General features: G+C 35.4%; 1 protein-coding gene across 2 annotated transcripts; it reads left to right on the forward strand.

The window, feature by feature from the left end:
* Nucleotides 1-853: 853 nt before the first annotated feature.
* vtcn1 (V-set domain containing T cell activation inhibitor 1) lies at nt 854-18737 on the forward strand. 2 transcript variants are annotated; one of them, XM_061970892.2, is made up of 6 exons: nt 854-987; nt 1068-1154; nt 2183-2247; nt 12634-12903; nt 15163-15414; nt 18298-18737. In XM_061970892.2, the coding sequence occupies exons 2-6, from the start codon at nt 1123-1125 to the stop codon at nt 18414-18416; spliced, it is 738 nt and encodes a 245-aa protein (XP_061826876.2). In that variant the 5' UTR covers nt 854-987; nt 1068-1122; the 3' UTR covers nt 18417-18737. The 2 variants fall into 2 exon arrangements, with proteins under 2 accessions (XP_061826876.2, XP_061826875.2); XM_061970891.2 differs by having other exon boundaries at nt 12547-12903; nt 18298-18733.
* The last annotated feature ends 86 nt before the right edge of the window (nt 18738-18823 follow it).

An 18823-nucleotide genomic window follows, 5' to 3' on the forward strand; every position in this document is an offset into this window, starting at 1 on the left:
GAAGGCGATCGCCAAATTCGTTCTCGCTTTCTCCCGTGTCGCTGGCTGTCGTGTCGTTTTCGTCGGTTTCGCTTGCATACGGTTCAAACCGATTTGGCTCAATAGCTTCAGTTTCTTCTTCAATTTCGTTTTCGCTACCTGCCTCCACACTACAACCATCCGTTTCAATACATGCGTAATCTGAAGAATCGCTTAAATCCGAGTCTGAATCCGAGCTAATGTCGCTATAGCTTGCTGTTCTTTCCGCCATGTTTGTTTGTGTTGGCATCACTATGTGACGTCACAGGAAAATGGACGGGTGTTTATAACGATGGTTAAAATCAGGCACTTTGAAGCTTTTTTTAGGGATATTGCGTGATGGGTAAAATTTTGAAAAAAACTTTGAAAAATATAATAAGCCACTGGGAATTGATTTTTAATGGTTTTAACCATTCTGGAATTGTGATAATGTTCCCCTTTAAAGAAAAATGTCAGAGCCTGGTGAAGCTCTTGGAGCATAGCACAGCTCGTCTTCGCCATACAGAATCAGAATTAGTAAATAATGCCAGCCAAGGATGTTAAAAATTGGCAGACATTTATCCATGAAAATATGGCGAAGCTGCGGATGGTGTGTTTGACGAAAAAGCAGCCTTTCCAAGGTAAATACTGTACATTACCATAATATAAAACTACCGTCGCTGTTAGTACTACATTCTATTGTATTGTTTTTCATACAATACTCATTACACACAGCATGCATTACATTAGTTTTCCTCTTAATTGATAACTCAGTATAATTTAGTGCAAAACAAAAAATTACGACTCTTACATTTTTTTAATTGTATTTTTCCCCCCCAAGTACTGTAAGGTAAAAAATAAATAATATAATAACAATGCTAGTAGTGTGTTGTATTTCCCAGCAGTTTGTGTTTTCTCCCAGGAGAAGACAGCAGCTTTATTTTGATAAGCCAAACAAGCAAAGAGACGTCCGTGACCACACCTCAAAAGGTAATATTGACTCTTGGTGTATTGCAAGACTCTTTTTTTTTTTCTTTTTCTACACCCTGCATCTTTCATTTCTGGTTTAGGGAAAGAAATGTTTGGCGTCCCACTTGACCTCGCCAAGACGTCCTGAGAGCGACCATGGCGTCTCTGGGACAGATCATCTTCTACACGTGAGCATGGAAACTTCTGTTGTGTTCTGCGTTAAAGTGCTGACTATGTATGTTTGTGATGAGTCCAAAAATGTTGATGATAATAACACCGCTGATAATAATACTTGTATTTATTTATTCAATTTTTTCATTGTTATTATATTTTCAACTCTAACACATTTTTTTCTTTAAAACTTTTTAGTACATACTGTACATAATTTAAAAGCAGTTAAATACCGTCAGGATGAAAAACTCTGCTAAGACATTTTACTCTATTTATACTGTACTCTTTATTAGGGATTTATTTGTCCTTTTGGGTAAATTTTTACTCTATTTTTGGCCATAACTTTGGTTGTGTTACACTAAATGAAATATTTTCATCATTTTTAATTTTAATAAAAAACATTTTATTATATTATTTGTATTTATATTTGTATTACTGTTTTTATTCATATTTTTACTTATTTATGTATATATATTTTTTATTTATAATTTCATTTATATGTATTAAAATTTTAGCCCAGTAAACAAAAAAAAGAGTGCATCAAAAATTGTTGGATTGTTATTTTTTTTCAACTTTTTTTTGCTTTTAAGTCCTAAATAAAAATAGCTAGCATGTCATGTTTTTGGATTTATGTTAACCCTTTCAAAGCCCATTTATTCTAATTATGTCAGGATTTTTTATTCAGAAAAATGTGCACAAAATGAGTTTACATCCTTTATCCATTAAAGGGATAAAGATCTGACCTGAGTTTGAATAAGATTACTAATAAAACTTATTTTGTTGCATTTTGTTTCTTTTCTGCTCCGTCAGATTCCAAACTTAAGAGCAGCTTAGTATCACGGGACAAAAAAAAGTCCCCATTGACGAACATTTTAAGAGTGCTTGGAAACATTGAATCGCTATTTTTTTATCATTGTTATTCCGAAGCAAATCCAAATATTCAATAATGAGTTTTGAAAAAGGCGTTTTATTCGGTATTGTGTGTGTGTGTGTGTGTGTGTGTGTGTGTGTGTGTGTGTGTGTGTGTGTGTGTGTGTGTGTGCAGCATGGTCACGCTCATCGTGGTCTTCTCGGCCCTCATCATCCTCATCCTGGCCTTGACCCTCTCAGGTAAGTCATGTGTGCAAAAGTAATGATCCACTTGCGATGAAATATGAATCATAAAGTGTCTGTCTGTATACTTTTGAATCTTTACACTTTGGACGGCCCCACAGAACCACCACCTGCAGGGGGGATTCATAGGAGTCTGGTTGCCAAATCTGGTTGTCGGGACATTGAATGTTTACCCCTCAGGCGGGGAAGGAGCCTGAGTTTGTGCGTGAGGTGGAGAGATACCGTGTAGATGTAGTCGGGCTCACCTCAACGTATAGCATAGGCTCTGGAAACAAACTCCTGGAGGGGGTTTGGACTTTGCTCTCTGTGGTTCAGTGAGGAGAAACGTGCACATCTGTACCCTTGTACAGTGTAATTACGTTCTGCCAAAAGATTGCACGCCTCCTTCTTTTATTTTGGACCCTCCCCGACCACATGGCCACCACTGTTTCCAAAGGACAAAGGTCGCAAAAATTCACAGAAAAGGTCGTAAACAATCACAGGAAAGGTCAGTTCAAAAAGAGTTCGCAAAATAGTTGAAAAAGAGTTCCATAAAATAGTTCCAAAAGAGTTTGTAAAATACTTCAAAAAGAGGTCGTCTGGAAATTGGGCAGATCCTGTCATCTCTCCGCTTTGAAGTCCTTGGGCCAGAACAACATCCTTCTATTGATTACCTTACATGAAAGAACACAGGAACACCTTCATCTTGCTTCCCCCCACCCCCACACAGTGGAGTTTTACGAGTCTTACTCTTGGTAGGTTTCAAAGACAGCCTTTTGTCTTCTTGTCAGGAACACAATGTAATACAAAGTTTTTGTGATAATTTAAAAACAATTATTCTAACATTTATATAGCGCCTTTCTCTAAAGACTCAAAGTGCTTTACATAGTGAAACCCAATGTCTACATCTTTTAGCTACATTTTAAACCAGTGTGGGTGGCACTGGGAGCAGGTGTGTGAAGTACACAACGGCTGTGACGAGGATGGCAAAAGCGGGGATCGAACCTGGAACCCACACCGCCCCAAGGAGGGAGGGAGTGCAAGGGGGTGCTGCGTTGTTCTACTGGGTGACTTCAACGCTCACAATGGCAAAAACAGCGAAACCTGGAGGGGTGTGATTGGGAGGAACAGCCTTCCCAATCTGAATCAGAGTGGTGTTCTGTTACTGGACTTCTTTGCTCTCCACGGTTTGTCCATAACAAACACTGTGTTCAAACATAAGTGTGCACACAAGTGCACATGGCACGAGGACACACTAGGTTGATGGTCCACGTCATAGTCGTATCATCAGATATGCGATCGCATGTCTAGGACACTCGGGTGAAGAGAGGCTGAGCTATCAACTGATCACCACCTGGTGGTGAGTTGGATCAGGATGCCAAACAGACCTGGCAGACCCAAACGTTTAGTGAGGGCATGCTGGGAACGTTTGGCAGAGGCTCCTGTCCACCAGATCTTTAACTCACACCTCAGGCAGAGCTTCTACTGCATTCCGAGGGAGGTGAGGGACATTGAGTCCAAATGGGCAGTGTTCCATACCTCCATTGCATCTGTTGCTGATGGGAGCTGTGGTCACAAGGCCGTTGGTGCCCGTCGTGGCAGCAACTCCCGAACCCGATGGTGAGCACTAGAGGTAAAGGGCATGGCTCGCATTTGGGACTCCCGAAGCAGCTGACAGGTACCGACAGGCCAAGCAAACCACGACCTCGGCGATGGCAAAAAAAATTGGGCTCTGAAGGAGTTTGGGGAGACCATGGAGCAGGATTTTCAGTCGGCCTCAAAGAGATTTTGGCAAACCATCCAACGCTCAGGAGAGGGAAGCAGTACCCTGTCCACACTGTATATAGTGCTGCTGACCACTACTGGGTAGTTGGGCGATGGAAGGAATACTTTGAGGATCTTCTCAATCTTACAGACACACCCTCAGTAATGGAGGACATGTCCATTACTAGAGCCAAGGTTGCTGAGGTAATTAAAAAACTGCCCAGTGGCAAGGCCCCAGGAGTGGAGGAGATTTTCCCCAAATACCTCAAGGCTCCGGATATTGTGGGACTGTCGTGGCTGACACGTCTCTTCAACATAGCGTGGAAGTCTGGGGCGGTACCTCTGGATTGGCAGACCGGGGTTGTGATCCCCCTTTTCAGGAAGGGGGACCGCAGGGTGTGTTCCAATTATAGAGGGTTCACCATTTTCAGCCTCCCAGGGAAAGTCTATTCCAGGGTGCTGGAGAGGAGAGTCCGGCCGTTACTGTTTTGTGGATTTGGAGAAGAAATTTGATTGTGTCCCTCATGGGGTCAGGGGTCCGTTGCTACGCGCCATTTAGTCCCTGTACAATCGGAGCAGCAGTCTGGTTTGCATTGCCGGTAGTAAGCCAGGCATGTTCACAGTGGACCTTGGACTCCACCAGGGGTGCCCTTTGTCACCAATCCTGTTGGATGGATAGATCTTTATTTTCATTGCACAATTACAACAAAATTTCATTTTCAGCACAACCCCGTTCAAGATTAGACAAACGTTGTTCAAGGAGACAGAATTGGAACAAAAACCATTATCTTTGTGGACAACATTTTTAGGCGCAGTCAGGGTGTTAAGGGTTTACAGTTTGGTGGCCACAAGATCGCATCTCTGCTTTTTGCAGATGATGTGGTCCTGTCAAGCTGCGACCTTTCTGCGTTCACTGGGGTGGTTTGCAGCCGAGTGTGAAGCTGCTAGGAAATCTTAGGCCATGGTTCTCAATCGGAAAAGGGTGGACTGCACCCCCCGGATTGGTAGTGAAGTTCTGCCTCAAGTGGAGGAGTTCAAGTATCTCGGGGTCTTGTTCACAAGTGAGGGAAGAGTGGAACGCGTGATTGACGGACAAATCGGTGCAGCGTCAGCCTTGATGCAATCACTGTACCGTTCTGTGGTGGTGAAGAGGGAGCTGAGCCAGAAGGTGAAGCTCTTGATATACCGGTCAGTCTACGTTTCTACCCTCACCTATGGTCACAAGCTTTAGTTAATGACCAAAAGGATAAGCTCACGAATATAGACATACAGAAATGAGTTTCCTTGGCAGGATGTGTGGGATCACCCTCAGGAATAGGCTGAGGAGCTCGGTCATCTGGGAGAGGCTCAGAGTAGAGCCGCTGCTACTTCACGTCGAGAGGAGCCAGCTGAGGGGGCTCGGCATCTACTACGGATGCCTTCTGGACACCTGCCTGGTGTTTCGGGCATGTCCAGCTGGGAAGAGGCTTTGGGGCAGACCTAGAATATGCTGGAACTAGAGGAGGTGGTCAGGTACAGGGAAGTCTGGGCATCTCTGCTTAGACTGCTGTCCCTGTGACCCGGACTCGGATAAGTGGCGGAAAAATTGATGGATGGATGTATAGATACTTTGGACTATGAATCTTTATAATTTTGCCTAAAAATCTTTATATTTTTGATTATGAATCTTTGAATTTTTGACTGCAAATCTTTAAACTATTGACTAGGAATCTTTATACTTTTGACTATGAATCTTTATACTTTTGACAATTAATTGTTATAATTTTGACTATGAATCTATACACTTTTGACTATGAAACATTATAATTTTGACTACGAATCTTTATACTTTTGACTATAAATCTTTATACTTTTGACTACGAATCTTTTTACTTTTTACTATAAATCTTTATACTTTTGACTATGAATCTTTATACTTTTGACTATGAATCTTTATACTTTGATGACGAATCTTAATACTTTGGCTATTAATCTTTATACTTCGGACAATGAATCTTTCCACGTTTGACTACGAATCTTTATACTTTGGAGCAGGCCCGGCCCTAACCAATCTGGCGCCCTAGGCAAGATTTTAGGTGGCGCCCCCCCCACATCGGCAGTGAAGTGTATATACTCACAAGAACCCGAATAGCTTTGTCTTTGACCTTTTTTTTTTTTACTTACAACTATACCTAATATATAAAGGGGTGGAAAAGTGACGATTACCTGCAGGGCAAACATTAGCTAACCAGAAGGCAATAACAATGTAAACAAAAAACACCTGCTTAAAAGATCTAATACAAACATTTATATGCACGTACAACACTTAGAACTTTTAGCATATCAGTATGTGGAATTAAATTATGGAATGGATTAAGTAAAGAAGTTAAAAATTGTACTGATATGATCCAGTTTAAGAGGTTGTTCAAAATAATAGTGCTTACAGAGTACAAAGAAGAAGAATTATGAGAAATACTTTCAACCTTATTGAAAATAAGATATTCTTCATCTCAGTATGTTCATAATGACTGAATTAATTAATTAATTACATATTACAAAACTGTTGTATACTAATTCATAGATGTTATTTTATTATATAAAAAGGTCAGTAAATGATTCTATATATTTGTAAATGCTTTGAAGTGGGAAAGGGGTAGGATTAAATAAGCTTTGCTTCTTCCTACTCCTTTTCGGGCATGATGTAAAATGAAATGATATGAAATTGCGTGATGTATTATGATGTAAGTGTGTTCATGTTCGAAATAAACTAAAGAAAGAAAGAAATGTCCCTGAGGAATGTAAGGTGGGAGTACTGTAATTACCTAACGTGACATTATTATTTTCCATAACAATTTAGCCCCCTCCACAATATTAACCCGACGTTAAAACAGAACTAGCTATTTATTGATTAGCAATTGCCGAATCATGTAACATTAGCTTAATGCTAAAAAGCCAGGTTACTATCACATTCTGTAACAGCAGGGCCGGCCCGTGGCATAGGCCGTATAGGAAAATGCTAAGGGCGCCGTCCATCAGGGGGCGCCACGCCACTGCCACAAATGTTGGAGAAAAAAAAAAAGAAAAAAGTTGGTACTATTATTTCTAAATACAAAAAATAATCCCACGTTAATCAAAATGCAAAATAAAGCCTATTTAATAGAAATATTATTTGTTACAACATTACCCCCCCCCCCTCCCTTCCTGTATCATGACTCTTTTTGGACGTCACCACATCAAAAAATCAACACAAGATGCCAAAACTATCAGGTGCCCAGGGTAGAAAAAAGAGAAAAGAAGAGGAGGAGAAACGAGAAAAGACAGAAGTAGCAGGTAGGTAACGTTAGCCTACATGAAATTAGGCTAATTTATACTTCGGACAATGAATCTTTCCACGTTTGACTACGAATCTTTATACTTTGGAGTATAAAACTTTATACTTTTGACGATGAATCTTTGTACTTTTGACTATGAATCTTTATACTCTTGACAATGAATCTACATTTCAGGTAGGTAACGTTAGCCTACTTGAAATTATTTGTCTGTTAGAGTAACAGACAAATAATTTCATGTAGGCTAACGTTACCTACCTGCTACCTCTGTCTTTTCTCGTTTCTCCTCCTCTTCTTTTCTCTTTTTTCTTCCCTGGGCACCTGACAGTTTTGGCATCTTGTGTTGATTTTTTGATGTGGTGACGTCCAAAAAGAGTCATGATACGGGAAGGGAGGGGGCGCACCGTGCGGAGGGAGGAGGGGGGGGGGGGGTGTAATGTTGTAACAAATAATATTTCTATTAAATAAGCTTTACTTTGCATTTTAATTAACGTGGGATTATTTTTTGTATTTAGAAATAATAGTACCAACTTCTTCTTTTTTTTTTTTCTCCAACATTTGTGGCACTGGCGTGGCGCCCCCTGATGGACGGCGCCCTTAGCATTTGCCTATACGGCCTATGCCACGGGCCGGCCCTGCTTTGGAGTATGAAACTTTATACTTTTGACGATGAATCTTTGTACTTTTGACTATGAATCTTTATACTCTTAACAATGAATCTATATTTTTTACTATGAAACTTTATACTTTTGACTATGAATCTTTACACTTTCAAGTATGAATCTTTCTACTTTTGATTACGAATCTTTCTACTTTTGACTATGAATCTTAATACTTTTGACTTAATCTTTAAACTTTTGACTATGAAACTTTGTACATTTGACTATGAATCTCTATACTTTTGACTATGAATCGTTATACTTTTGACTATTAATCTTTAAACTTTTGACTATGAAACTTTGTACTTTTGACTATGAATCTTTATACTTTTGACTATGAATCTTTATACTTTTGACAATTATTTTTTATAATTTTGACTATGAATCTATATACTTTTGACTATAAAACATTATAATTTTGACTACGAATCTTTATACTTTTGAATATAAATCTTTATACTTTTGACTGAATCTTTATACTTTTGACTATAAAACTTTATACTTTTGACTATGAATCTTTATACTTTTGACTATAAATCTTTATACTTTTGCCTATGAATCTTTATACTTTTGACTATAAAACTTTATACTTTTGACTATGAATCTTTATACTTTTGATGACGAATCGTAATACTTTTGGCTATTAATCTTTATACTTCGGACAATGAATCTTTCCACGTTTGACTACGAATCTTTATACTTTGGAGTATAAAACTTTATACTTTTGACGATGAATCTTTGTACTTTTGACTATGAATCTTTATACTCTTGACAATGAATCTATATTTTTTACTATGAAACTTTATACTTTTGACTATGAATCTTTATACTTTTAAGTATGAATCTTTCTACTTTTGATTACGAATCTTATACTTCTATGAATCGTTATACTTTTGACTATTAATCTTTAAACTTTTGACTATGAAACTTTGTACTTTTGACTATCAATCTTTATACTTTAGACTATGAATCTTTATAATTTTGAGTATGAATTTTTATACTTTTGACTATTAATCTACAAACCCCAAAACCAGTGACGTTGGCACGTTGTGTAAGTCATAAATAAAAACAGAATGCAATGATTTACAAATCCTTTTAAATGGCTTATACTTGTATAGCGCTTTTCTACCTTCAAGGTACTCAAAGCGCTTTGACACTATTTCCACATTCACCCATTCACACACACATTCACACACTGATGGCGGGAGCTGCCATGCAAGGCGCTAACCAGCAGCCATCAGGAGCAAGGGGTAAAGTGTCTTGCCCAAGGACACAACGGACGTGACTAGGATGGTAGAAGGTGGGGATTGAACCCCAGTAACCAGCAACCCTCCGATTGCTGGCACGGCCACTCTACCAACTTCGCCACGCCGTCTTTTCAACCTATATTCAATTGAATAGACTGCAAAGACAAGATATTTAACGTTCGAACTGGAAAACTTTATTTTTTGCAAATATTAGCTCATTTGGAATTTGATGCCTGCAACATGTTTCAATAAAGCTGGCACAAGTGGCAAAAAAGACTGAGAAAGTTGAGGAATGCTCATCAAACACTTATTGGGAACAGGTGGGTGCCATGATTGGGTATAAAAGCAGCTTCCGTGAAATGCTCAGTCATTCACAAACAAGGATGGGGCGAGGGTCACCACTTTGTGAACAAATGCCTGAGCAAATTGTCGAACAATTTAAGAACAACTTTTCTCATGAGCTTTTGCAAGGAATTTATGGATTTCGCCATCTACGGTCTGTAATATCATCAAAAGGTTCAGAGAATCTGGAGAAATCACTGCACGTAACATTGAATGCCCGTGACCTTGGATCCCTCAGGCGGTACTGCATCAAAAAGCGACATCAGTGTGTAAAGGATATCACCACATAGGCTCAGGCACACTTCAGAAAACCACTCAGTAACTACAGTTTTTCGCTACATCTGTAAGTGTAAGTTAAAAATGTACTATGCAAAGTGAAAGCCATTTATCAACAACACCCAGAAACGCCCGAGCTAATCTAAGATGGACTGATGCAAAGTGGAAAAGTGTTCTGTGGTCTGACGAGTCCACATTTCAAATTGATTTTGGAAACTGTGGACGTCGTGTCCTCCGGACCAAAAAGGAAAAGAACCATCCGAATTGTTATAGGCGCAAAGTTGAAAAGCCAGCGTCTGTGATGGTATGGGGGTGTAGTAGTGCCCAAGACATGGGTAACTTACACATCTGTGAAGGCACCATTAATGCTGAAAGGTACATACAGGTTTTGGAGCAACATATGTTGCCATCTAAGCAACGTTATCATGGACGCCCCTGCTTATTTCAGCAAAACAATGCCAAGCCACATGTTACAACAGCGTGGCTTCATAGTAAAAGAGTGCGGGTACTAGACGGGCCTGCCTGTAGTCCGGACCTGTCTCCCATTGAAAATGTGTGGCGCATTATGAAGCCTAAAATACCACTGTTGAACAACTTAAGCTGTACATCAAGCAAGAATGGGAAAGAATTCCACCTGAAAAGCTTCAAAAATTGGTCTACTCAGTTCCCAAACTGAGTGTTATTAAAAGGAAAGGCCATGTAACACAGTGGTAAAAATGCCCCTGTGCCAACTTTTTTGCAATGTGTTTCTGCCATTAAATTCTAAGTTAATGATTATTTGCAAAAAAAAATAACATTAAATATCTTGTCTTTGCAGTCCATTAAATTGTTGAAAAGGATTTGCAAATCATTGTATTCTGTTTTTATTTATGAATTACACAAGGTACCAACTTCACTGGTTTTGTGTACTTTTTGCTATTTAGATTTATACTTTTGACCATGAATATTAATACCTTTGACTATGAATCTGTATATTTTTGACTGTACAATACAGGTAAAAGCCAGTAAATTAGAATATTTTGAAAAACTTGATTTATTTCAGTAATTGCATTCAAAAGGTGTAACTTGTACATTATATTTATTCATTGCACACAGACTGATGCATTCAAATGTTTATTTCATTTAATTTTGATGATTTGAAGTGGCAACAAATGAAAATCCAAAATTCCGTGTGTCACAAAATTAGAATATTACTTAAGGCTAATACAAAAAAGGGATTTTTAGAAATGTTGGCCAACTGAAAAGTATGAAAATGAAAAATATGAGCATGTACAATACTCAATACTTGGTTGGAGCTCCTTTTGCCTCAATTACTGCGTTAATGCGGCGTGGCATGGAGTCGATGAGTTTCTGGCACTGCTCGGGTGTTTTGAGAGCCCAGGTTGCTCTGATAGTGGCCTTCAACTCTTCTGCGTTTTGGGGTCTGGCATTCTGCATCTTCCTTTTCACAATACCCCACAGATTTTCTATGGGGCTAAGGTCAGGGGAGTTGGCGGGCCAATTTAGAACAGAAATACCACGGTCCGTAAACCAGGCACGGGTAGATTTTGCGCTGTGTGCAGGCGCCAAGTCCTGTTGGAACTTGAAATCTCCATCTCCATAGAGCAGGTCAGCAGCAGGAAGCATGAAGTGCTCTAAAACTTGCTGGTAGACGGCTGCGTTGACCCTGGATCTCAGGAAACAGAGTGGACCGACACCAGCAGATGACATGGCACCCCAAACCATCACTGATGGTGGAAACTTTACACTAGACTTCAGGCAACGTGGATCCTGTGCCTCTCCTGTCTTCCTCCAGACTCTGGGACCTCGATTTCCAAAGGAAATGCAAAATTTGCATGGTTGGGTGATGGTTTGGGGTGCCATGTCATCTGCTGGTGTCGGTCCACTCTGTTTCCTGAGATCCAGGGTCAACGCAGCCGTCTACCAGCAAGTTTTAGAGCACTTCATGCTTCCTGCTGCTGACCTGCTCTATGGAGATGGAGATTTCAAGCTCCAACAGGACTTGGCGCCTGCACACAGCGCAAAATCTACCCGTGCCTGGTTTACGGACCATGGTATTTCTGTTCTAAATTGGCCCGCCAACTCCCCTGACCTTAGCCCCATAGAAAATCTGTGGGGTATTGTGAAAAGGAAGATGCAGAATGCCAGACCCAAAAACGCAGAAGAGTTGAAGGCCACTATCAGAGCAACCTGGGCTCTCATAACACCTGAGCAGTGCCAGAAACTCATCGACTCCATGCCACGCCGCATTAACGCAGTAATTGAGGCAAAAGGAGCTCCAACCAAGTATTGAGTATTGTACATGCTCATATTTTTCATTTTCATACTTTTCAGTTGGCCAACATTTCTAAAAATCCCTTTTTTGTATTAGCCTTAAGTAATATTCTAATTTTGTGACACACGGAATTTTTGGATTTTCATTTGTTGCCACTTCAAATCATCAAAATTAAATGAAATAAACATTTGAATGCATCAGTCTGTGTGCAATGAATAAATATAATGTACAAGTTACACCTTTTGAATGCAATTACTGAAATAAATCACGTTTTTCAAAATATTCTAATTTACTGGCTTTTACCTGTATATCTGTATACTCTTGACAATGAATCTATACTTTTGACTATGAATCTTTATATTTTTGACCATGAACATTAATGCTTTTGACGACTTGATGAAAAGAGTTGAGTTGACTCTCCACATGCTGAACTTTGCATCTTTAAGGCTCCTTGCCGTTGGTCCAGAGTCTCAACAGACTTCCTGTGGCCAACTTGGGCCAAGATCACGTCCTCAACTGCTTCCTGCCAGCAGACGGCGAGCAAAGCTTCAGGCAGGTCTCCGTCACGTGGACGAAGGCGTCGCTGACCGGGGTCGTCTTTCGTTACGAGGACGGCGCCGAGAGCAATGGCGACCAGAACGCTCAGTACAGAGGCAGGGCGGAGCTCTTCACCGACGCAGTGGTCAGAGGGAACGTCTCGCTGCTGCTGAGGACCGTGAGACGCGCGGACCAGGGCGAGTACACGTGTTCCGTCAGGTACTCGGAGGGCAGCGGCGAGGTCAACATCCGCCTGAGGACAGCAGGTACTCACACTCACCTGTCAGGTCGCACTCTTTCTTGGTATTGAACGCCATAAACACAACATTGTGTTGCAACACCGCATTCTGTGTGGAAAAAACAACAATGCATTGAGTTACACAACAATAAAATAAACACTTTTAATGAAATAAACTATTTTAATGAAATAAGCAAGTTTCATGGTTAAAATAAACATTTTGTTTAAAAAAAAAAAAAAACATTTTACCAGACTTTTGTAAGGAAAATTTGCAAGAAGAATAAAAATGCAAATAAAAGTTAAATATATTGTTTGAAAAAAGTACAGGAAACTGAATATATTTGTATTGATTTTGAAAAGAATAATCATGAAAAAGGAAAATGACCTAACAGTTAAATGTCAGGTTTTATGTGAAAAAACAAAAAAATTATTAAAGATTTCATGAAAATGTATTGAATATTCAGATGGAAAAAAATGTGTTTAATCACATACAATTATTTTTGTAAATAATTCCTTTACAAAAAAACCGATGGAAAAAATGGAGGGGGAAACATTTTTTAAAATTGGGGTTTTATTGCATACATTTATGAATTAAGACAATATATTGAACATTCAAACGAACAAATGGGGTAGGGTAAATAATTCAAATGTTTTTAACATAACGTATACATTTCTAAAAAAAAAAGTTTTTAATTCGAATGATAAAATGCAAAAAAAAAATGTGGGGTTTATTTTATAAAATATTTGGCATCAACCTCTCCTGAAACAAATGGTTAAACATGTAGATTAAAAACTTAATAAAATACAATTCCGGCTTGTATAACATACCAATATTTTTTTAAATTTCTATGAAATTTTTATTGAACATTCAGATTTTCTCAATAAAATCTATTAAAAAATTCAGATAGAAAAAAATGGAAATCAAACAAATACAGCTATGCGGTTTGTTCCATTCAAACATTTTTTTTAAAGAATTTCTCTACAAAAGTGATTAAACATTTTGATGAAAAAACTGGAAGCATAAAACAAAGAAATTAGGAAAAAAAAAAAAAATGTTATTACATACAAATATTTCTTATAATGTGTTGACAGTTTAGATTAAAAACGTGATGAAATAAAATGACCAATATTTTTTATGAATTTATTTGGAAATTTAGATGGAAAAAAAACTAAAAATTAATATCTGGGGTTTATAACATACAAATATTTTATGAGTTTCTCGGAAAAATCCATTTAAATTCCGATTTTAAAAAAATAGACGGAAAATTAAATACAATTCTGAGGTTTGTATACACAATTTTTAAAATAATTTCTCTCAAACTTATTCAAAATTTGGATGGAAAAAAATGGAAGAATAAAACAAATACAATTCTGGATTTTAATACATACAAATATTCTTTAAATATTGTTTCTAGGCAATGTATTAAAGAATCAAATGAAAACGGGGGCGGGGGGGATTTCAAATATTCTGGGTTTTACTACATACAAATATGTTTTATGAATTTCTGAAACAAAAAAAATATTGAAAATTCAGATGAAGAAAATATAACATTTTAGGTTTATTACATACAAATATTTGTTGTGAATGTATCTTGAAAAAAATGTGTTACAAAAATGTAGATAAAATAAAATACAATTTTGGCTTTTTTACACACCGATATTTTTTATGAATATTTCTGGAATGTATTAGATGCCAATATTTTATAGTGCATTTTTTAGGAAAATCTATGAAAAATTCAGATAGAAAAAAAATAAATTCTGGGGGTTGTTACATCCAATTTCTTTTTTTTTTTTTTTCTCGAGAAAAGTTATTCAAAATTTGGATGGAAAACTTGAAGAATAAAACAATACAATTCTGTGTTTTAATACATACAAAAAATAGTTTGAAAGAATTTCTCTAGACAATGAATACAAATTCAGTTGGAAAAATCTAGCACATCTAAAATTGGAAAAAAAAAAGGTAAAACAACCAAACAAAAATGAAAACTTTAGACTATTTTTTAGGCGCTTTTTGTGTCAAACAATCCCAATAACAGAACTCTAAAAAGTACAGCAGATTTTGTTTCCAAATTACAATAAAGTAGTATGAAAAACAACAAAAACAAAAATCAGTGTTTCATATTTTAGTGATAATGTGTTGATTTTATCGCAACAATAACGTTTTTCAATGAGATTCTGTGAACATTCCATTGGATGTATTTTTAAATAGTTGTCCTTCACAATATTTGAGGATTGTTCCAAGTATAATCAGTTATGAACGTGTAAGTCACATGACGCCCCTTGTCAGCCTTCACAGCGCCCACCTTCACCCTGTCAGATGGCGGCCTGACAGCGGAGGCCAGCAGGTGGTCGCCCAGGCCCAACGTGACGTGGCTCCACCCTGACGGTGGCGTCCTGCCGGCCAACACCGAGCTCCAGGAGATCTCTGCGGAAACATTCCGCCTAGTCAGCACCTTGCGGCCCATCAATGACAGCGACACGTACACCTGCAGGATCGACAACCGCTTGGTGACCGCGCATGCCGACGCCACTGTGACAGGTCAGTGTTTTTTTTCCTTTTAGATAAAAAAAAAAATTGCTTAAAAAAATATTTGGTGTAAAAGTCTAAAAAAAAAGGGAAATTCAGATTAAATGTGTAGATGTTTTCTTTACTTTAATTTATTTTTAATTTTTTTTTAAATTAATAATAATGAAGCATTTTCAGGCATAAAAATGTCTAAAAAATTATTTTTTACAAACATTCTGTTACACTTTCAGATTTAAAAAATTGCAGAAAAAATATATTGACTAAAAATATTAAATAATTGAGAACATTCAGATTACATGTGTAGAATTTCTCTTTTAAATTCAATTTTCACTTTGTACCAATAATGAAGCAGTTTCAAACATAAAAATGTCTAAAAAAAAATGTTTTCTTTACAAACATTCTGTTACACTTTGATTTAAAAAATTGCTGAAAAAAATATTTTGTGTAAAAATCTAAAATAATTTAAAAAATTCAGATTAAATGTGTAGATTATTAATTTTATTTAATTTCTTCATTTTTTACTAATGAAGCATTCAAGCATAAAATTGTCAAAAAATATATATTTTTTACAAACATTGTTACACTTTCAGATTTAAAAAAATTGCTCAAAAAATATATTGAGTAAAAATCTAAAATAATTAAGAATTTAGATTAAATATGTAGATTCTTTTCTTTTTTATATATACTAATAATTAAGCATTTTCAAGCATAACAATGTCTAAAATATATATTTCTTACAAACATTATGTTACACTTTCAGATTTAAAAAATTGCTAAAAAAATACATTGAGTAAAAATCTAAAACAATTGAGAATTCAGATTAAATATGTAGATTTTTTTCTTTTTTATATATACCAATAATTAAGCATTTTCAAGCATAACAATGTCTAAAATATATATTTCTTACAAACATTCTGTTAGACTTTCAGATGAAAAAAATTGTTGAAAAAAATATTGTGTAAAAATCTAAAATAATTGAGAAAATTCAGATTAAATGTGTAGATCATTTCTTTAATTTAATTTCTTAATTTTATTTTTTTTTACTAATGAAGCATTTAAGCACAAAAATGTCATATATATATATATATTTTTTTTTTTTTTTTTTTTTTTTTTACAAACATTGTTACATTTACAGATTTAAAAAATAGCTGAAAAAATATATTGAGTAAAAATCTAAAATATTTGAGGAAATTAAGATTAAATGTATAGATTTGTTTCTGAATTTTTTATACATACCAATAATGAAGCATTTTCAAGCATAACAATGTCTAAAAAAAATATTTTTTACAAACATTTACATTTTCAGATGAAAAAAATGCTGAAATTTCTTTACTTTTTTTTACCAATATTGAAGCATTTTCAAGTAAAATGTCTTCTTTTTTTTTTTTTTTTACTAAAAAATGTGTCACTTTCAGATAAACAATTGCTGAAAAAAACATTTTGTGAAAAAATCTAAAAGAAAATTAAGAAATTCAGATTAAATGTGCAGATTCTTTTTCTTTATTTTTATTTTTCACCAACAATGAAGCATTTTCAAGCATAACAATGTCTAAAAAAAAATTACTTTTACAAACATTCTGTTACACTTTTATATTAAAAAAAAAATTTGCTGAAAAAAATATTTTGTTAAAATCCTAAATATTTTTAAAAATTCTGATTTATTCTTTATACCAATAAAGCATTTTCAAGCATAACAATGCATTTTAAAAATTCACATTAAAAGGAAAATGTTGTTAAATAAAAAACATTTTACTTGATTTTTTTAGGGAAATTTTGCGAGGAGGAAAAATGCAGATAAAAGGGAACTATTCTTTTTTTAAGTGTATTGAAAATTTGCAGGAAGCACAGGAAACTGAATACATTTGTATTCATTTTGAAAAGAAAAATCTGTTTTAAAACAATAAAAATGACAGTTAAATATCAGAATTTATGTGGAAATGTTTTTTTTTTAAATTACGAAAATGTATTGAAAATCCAGATATCAAAAAATGAAATTCTGTGTTTTGTTACATATATGTTATTATTTTCTAATACATTCCTTTAAAAAAAAATATTGGAAATTCAGATGAAAAATGTGGGGGTTTAAAAATTGGGGTTTTATTACATAAAAATATTTATGAATTAAAACAATATACTGAAAATTCTGATACAAAAATGGAATTGGGAAAAAAATTCAAATATTCCATACCCAAAATTCAGATTAAATGTGTAGATTTTTTTCTTTAATTGAAATTAATTAATTTATTTATTATACCAACAATGAAGCATTTTCAAGCATAAAATGTGTAAAAATGAAGTGATGAGACTACTGGCTGTTACTTATTTTATGTTGAGACAGCTCTAATTTTGTTTAAAAATAAAAAAAATATTCTCTAGCTCTAAAAAAATATTTGAAGGATTCCTACTTCGCAGGTAATTAATTAACCATGGATTCGCCCGCAACCAATTAAAAAGAGATAACGGTAGTCAACAAATAAAAGCTAAAAAAATAAATAATAAATTTAAAGTTATATATTGCATTCAAAATTCAGATATAAAAAAATAAAATTAAAGGTAAAACAAACAAATAAACCCAACATAAAAACTAAAATACGTTTTTCATTATAGATTTATTTAATAAAAAATAAAAAAAAAAGTATAAAAACACCATTTTAAAAATACATGCAGTTGAAACTATTTGAAGAAACATAAAATAAAATAAAAGTACCAATTGTGTGTGTTAAAACATTAAATACAGTATTTTTAGTAGTTTTAGTGGACAAAAAATAACTATATTCCATAGTGGAAGTAATAGAAAAATCTATGAAAATATATCAAATATAATGTCGATAAACTTTGCAACTTTAGTGTCAGTTTTCTCCCAATACTATGTTGAACATTTGTTTTTTTCCCCAGGCTTTGAAGTGTCAGCGAGAACTCGCTTCACCTTTGACCCCGCGGCCCCCATGATGGCGTCACGTTACGTCGTGGCCTCATGCATCTTCTGCATCCTCGTCCTTTATCTGCTCGACTAATAACTCATTCCATCATTAGTACGAGCAAAGACTATTGGGGAGACAACAGTATTACTTTTATTACATATTCATTAGAAGATGTGTCAAAATTAAGTACATCTTTAAATAATTACTTCAGTCAATCAATTAATTGTAACTGCAATGAAGCCGAGTTTGAAGGGTAAAAACAATTCATGAAGTGCTGACACAAATGTAATATATATATTTAAATTAATATATACAAAAATTATGAATTCAACAACTGCACAATTAAATGTATATTAAATTGCTGATATATTTCGTAACACATTTATGTCTTTAATTAAATTAAATTTGAATACATTAAAGTTAGTTAATGACATAATTGAGTAAAGTTTTTAATATGTATTTATTTCATCAAATTTGTCCCATTTGACTTGTCTTCTAAA

Source organism: Nerophis lumbriciformis, linkage group LG13, assembly GCF_033978685.3.
Source record: "Nerophis lumbriciformis linkage group LG13, RoL_Nlum_v2.1, whole genome shotgun sequence".
Taxonomy (NCBI): domain Eukaryota; kingdom Metazoa; phylum Chordata; class Actinopteri; order Syngnathiformes; family Syngnathidae; genus Nerophis; species Nerophis lumbriciformis.